The following is a 4786-nucleotide window of genomic DNA, read 5'->3' as shown; positions in this document are numbered from 1 at the left end:
GTAGGCATGGCATGGCTTGGTGGGTGTGATTTGTTGGGCATGGCAGGGGAAGGATACTGTAAAATCTCCATTCCCACTCCGCTTCAGGGGAAGGTTACTGCAAAATCCCAATTTCCTCCCGATCAGCTGGGACTCGGGAGGCAGAGAATAGATGGGGGCAAGGCCAGTCCAAGGTGGTTTTACCGGTTCTCCAAATTACTCAAAATTTCCGCTACCGGTTCTCCAGAACTGGTCAGAACCTGCTGAATACCACCTCTGATTCTAACCACTGCGCCACCTCTAGGATGCAACTTAGAAATCAGGACCAAATAAGATTGACGGTGAATCCATGCAGTTTGGATGAGTCAAAAGCCAGAATCAACAAGTCAATAAAGATGTGGGCCATCCCATTGGTTCAGAAGGACTCTGTTCCTTAAATGAAGATGATCAGGAAGTCATCTTAGTACATTTTCTCTCCAAAAGCTTAGGAAGTTAGATGAACAGAGACCTCAGCATGACACAATCAGAACACAATGCGAATAGGCAGTGTTTGAACATATTTTGGAATCTCAGGAAAATATTGGCATAATCTACAAAACTATCAAACAAAGATAATGCTGTTTCAATATTTCTGCAGCTTTTACTGAAAAGGAATGGTGTATAATATTTCCAAAATTAACAATATCCTCTGTTACAGTTCCCTTTTAAACAATAAAAGAATAATAGAAGAGTAAATTTTATTCCAAAGTGAATGTATTTTAGTCTACATCTGATTGAGACAACCATAAGAAAATAAGTAGAAATGCACACAGATATGCAAGAGAAAAACTAAACCGAAGTTTAAAAATTATATAAAGAAATGGTACAGATTTCCTGCCTGAGCAGGGGGTTGGACTAGAAGACCTCCAAAGTCCCTTCCAACTCTTCTCTTCTCTTCTCTTCTCTTCTCTTCTCTTCTCTTCTCTTCTCTTCTCTTCTCTTCTCTTCTCTTCTCTTCTCTTCTCCTCTCCTCTCCTCTCCTCTCCTCTCCTCTCCTCTCCTCTCCTCCCTTCCCTTCCACTCCACTCCACTCCACTCCACTCCACTCCACTCCACTCCATTTTATTCTTTTCCCATGTATCCACTCCAGTGGTGGGTTTCCAAATTTTTTACTACCGGTTCTGTTGGTGTGGCCTGGTGGGCATGGCAGGGGAAGGATACTGTAAAATCTCCATTCCCTCCCGATCAGCTGGGACTTGGGAGGCAGAGAATAGATGGGGGCGGGGCCAGTCACAACTTTTACTACCGGTTCTCCAAACTACTCAAAATATTCACTACCGGTTCTCCAGAACTGGTCAGAACCTGCTGAAACCCACCTCTGATCCATTCCAATAATCATGGCTGAGCTACAAAAAAGTTAATAGATACTGTAGTTCTGAACTGTCTTCCTATTCTCACTTGCACATCCATACAGTAAAGTAAATTAGAATTCACATCTGGTCATCTAAACTTGACGAAAAATATATGGTGTACACACCTGTTGCAATCTACTCGGGATTCCTACCCCAGAGTTTCACCAGAGCAGTTTTCATCTCTTTGTTCCTAAGGGTGTATATTATGGGGTTCAACAGAGGAGTGATGGTGGTGTAGAATACACATACCACACTCTCCAGGATGTCCCGAGAAGCCGGTCTCAAATAACGAGAAAACAAGGGCAGGTAGTATATGACCACCACAGTGAGATGGGCAGAGCAAGTGGAGAAGGCTCTGTGTCGTCCTTCATGGCTACTGATCTTCAAAATGGCGGTAATGATGTAAGTGTAAGATGCTAGGATGAGGAGAAAGCAGGTGATTGTCACAAAGCCCATGTCGATGATGATAACCATTTCTATCAATTGTATCTCAATGCAAGCCAGCTTCAGGATGGACGGAATATCACAGAAGATATAGTCAATATTGTTGTGCTCTCCGTAAGGCAAATGAAAGGTAAGAGAGGTCTGAAAGGCAGAGTGGAGGGTCCCTCCAATTATGGTACCCAAGGAGAGAAGGAGACAGGCTTTTGAGCTCATGAGGTTGCCATAGTGGAGTGGTTTACAAATGGCCAAGAAGCGGTCATAAGCCATCACGGTGTAAAGAAAACACTCTGTACACCCAACCGAGTTCAAAAAGAATACCTGTGAGACGCACCCGGAGAAGGAAATGATATTTTTCGGCTGGATGAATCCTGCAGTCACTTTGGGGACCACAACAGCTGAGAAGGCCATGTCCAGGATGGAGAGGTGACAGAGGAACCAGTACATGGGCTTGTGCAAGTGAAGGTTGGTGATCACCGCCAAGATGATCAGAGAATTTCCACAAAGAGTGAGTGCAAAAATGACGGAGAAGAAGAGAATCAAGGGGACCTTCAAGTCTTCTGTACAAGGAAACCCGGAGAGGATGAATTCATTTGGGGATGATTGATTTGGGCACTCCATGTAGTACTTTTTTTTTTTTACACTGGCTCTTCGGCTTTGAAATGGAGATGAGCACAGCCCCTAGAGCCAGAATCGACTAGCACACACGTGCGGGGGAACCTTTACCTTTACCTTTAATATACTTTTTACTAACTATGTTGAAATTCCCGAAGACTCGTCAATCATCACACAGCATGGAAAATAGCATTGCACATAGATTTTGTTTGGCATCATTTGCCACTTCACAGATCTATTCCAACATTGTACAATATACGACATCCAGAATCCCTCTGTGGCTTAACGATCTGATAAATTAAAAAATAAATAAAATCTCAGGGAAGGCATGATTTAATTCATTTCTCTCCCCCATCCCACCCCAACATGCTAAGTTTGCTGGTGTGAAATTGACTGGAAGGGTAGAAATGTGAATATTTCTTAATGCTGTTCCTGGAAGAAGAGGTGGAAAATCCTGACGGAGTCTTTGAATGATTTCAGTGGTGGAATGCTGCCGGTTTAACAACTGGTTCAGTGAGTGTGCACTTTGCACGTGTGTGAGCCTAAGGCACTTGCATGAAGCGCTGAAAATGGAGCATTTAGAAGCTCAGCTGCTTACCTTCCAAGTCAGCAACGGTAAGTAGCTCAGCGACGGGGAGAAATATCAGCTGTGCCGCACGATTGAGATGAGCTACAAAGCAGGAAATAAAGGACAGGATAGAGCGGGGGCGGGTGGGTGAGATGAACTGATCATCGGCCCTACTGGTTCACTTGAACCGGTCTGAACCAGCTGAATACTACCTCTGAATGATTTGCTTGTTAACTTGTAACCTTGTAACTTTTCATTCTCTTTCTGTTCAGAAGACTCACTGAGCACTTCATGGGAAACAGATGAATTGTCTCTTGATGGAAAAGCAATGTATTTTTAGTTTCTCCAAGAGGAATCCTAAACTGAGCATGGAGAGGAAGATCTCAGACTTTCTGTTTCTAAACTTCAGCTGGCTTAATTAATTGCAAAATCCCCAGCAAATGTAATTTCAAGTTTTTTAAAAATAGTCAATACATTATTGTGAAATACATCTAGAGGTATTTGGATTTCTGTGCTGAAGATCTTACGAACTCCTGCTCAATATGAACTCTGGATGTGAAGTGAAAAATTAGACAGAGTCAGAATAACAGAATAACGGAGTTGGAAGGGACTTTGGAGGTCTTCTAGTCCAACCTCCTGCTCAGGCAGGAAACCGTATACCAGGTCAGACAAATACCTGTCCAATCTCTTCTTAAAAACTTCCAGTGTTGGAGTACCCACAGCTTCTGGAGGCAAGATGTTCTACTGGTTAATTGTTTCACTGACAGGAAATTTCTCCTTAGTTCCAGGTTGGTCCTCTCCTTGATTAGTCTCCATCCATTCTTTCTTGTCTTGCCTTCAGGTGCTTTGGAGAACAGGTTGACCCTCTCTTCTTTGTGGCAGTCCCTCAAATATTGGAACACTGCTATGAATCGTACGTCTTTGTATCTCCAGATAGGAGCAGTTACACTCTTTCGTTTCCACATCTTTTTATAACATTGTAGTTATTCAGTGAACGTTCTGCCTTTATTCCCTAGAGTTGGTAAACGTTATTTTCAAATATGGTTGATTTAGGAGAAAGGCAATTAAATCTGCCCAGAAACTCCCCTGGGGAAACAATTACTTTCACATAATAGGTGAGTTTGAAAGTTTGCACACATAATCATGAAAAAGATCAATCAGCCATGAGTTAAGATCCTAATGTTTCCAATGGGAATTAATTGAGAATGGTTATTTTATTCCAGAGCTGACTGCTCAAGTCATTTTTCCGTCTTATTATTTGGATTATCTTTTTTTCTTCTCTAAAATGCATAGCTTGAATGTCTGTTTTTCCTTTAATTAATCATAAGGTTGTTCTCATTTTAAAATCCATGATCCATCTTGTCTCTTTCCTGATTTATTCTTACACTTCTGTTACACTAATCTAGATTTACTACTCTAGTCATGGATCATCACTAGCCATCAAACAAACATTATCATTTCATGACAATTTGCATCTGTTCTGGATATGATGCATGTTTTTAGCAAGAAATGGAGGGATTCAGTTAAGACTAAAAATGCACCCCCTACTATATATGATCTGCTCTTGTAAAATAATACTTCCCTTTTGATTACATATTGCTTTTCATTTGCTTCTATGATTCTATGTTAATTTTGCTTTGGAAGATACCCTGTTGTTGTTTTTAACTATGGTTCTAATGGAAGAAAAGGACAAGGAAAATGGATTTTGTATGCATTTATAGTTGCAAAAAAAAAGGGGGGGAAGTGGTAAGCACCTCTATTTGTCATGATTTGCACAAAAATCTCAGCAAAA

General features: G+C 41.4%; 1 protein-coding gene across 1 annotated transcript; it reads right to left on the bottom strand.

Annotated features, from left to right (window-relative positions):
- Positions 1 to 1505: 1505 nt before the first annotated feature.
- On the bottom strand, positions 1506 to 2442 carry LOC117658800 (olfactory receptor 10G6-like). Its single transcript, XM_034406899.1, has one exon. It carries the CDS (start codon positions 2430 to 2432, stop codon positions 1506 to 1508), a length of 927 nt encoding a protein of 308 aa, XP_034262790.1. The 5' UTR covers positions 2433 to 2442.
- Positions 2443 to 4786: the final 2344 nt, after the last annotated feature.

Source organism: Pantherophis guttatus, chromosome 4, assembly GCF_059756535.1.
Source record: "Pantherophis guttatus breed Tessera chromosome 4, ASM5975653v1, whole genome shotgun sequence".
NCBI lineage: Eukaryota > Metazoa > Chordata > Lepidosauria > Squamata > Colubridae > Pantherophis > Pantherophis guttatus.
The sequence above is the reverse complement of the archived record's forward strand: the minus strand, read 5'-3'. Positions and strand labels throughout refer to the sequence as shown.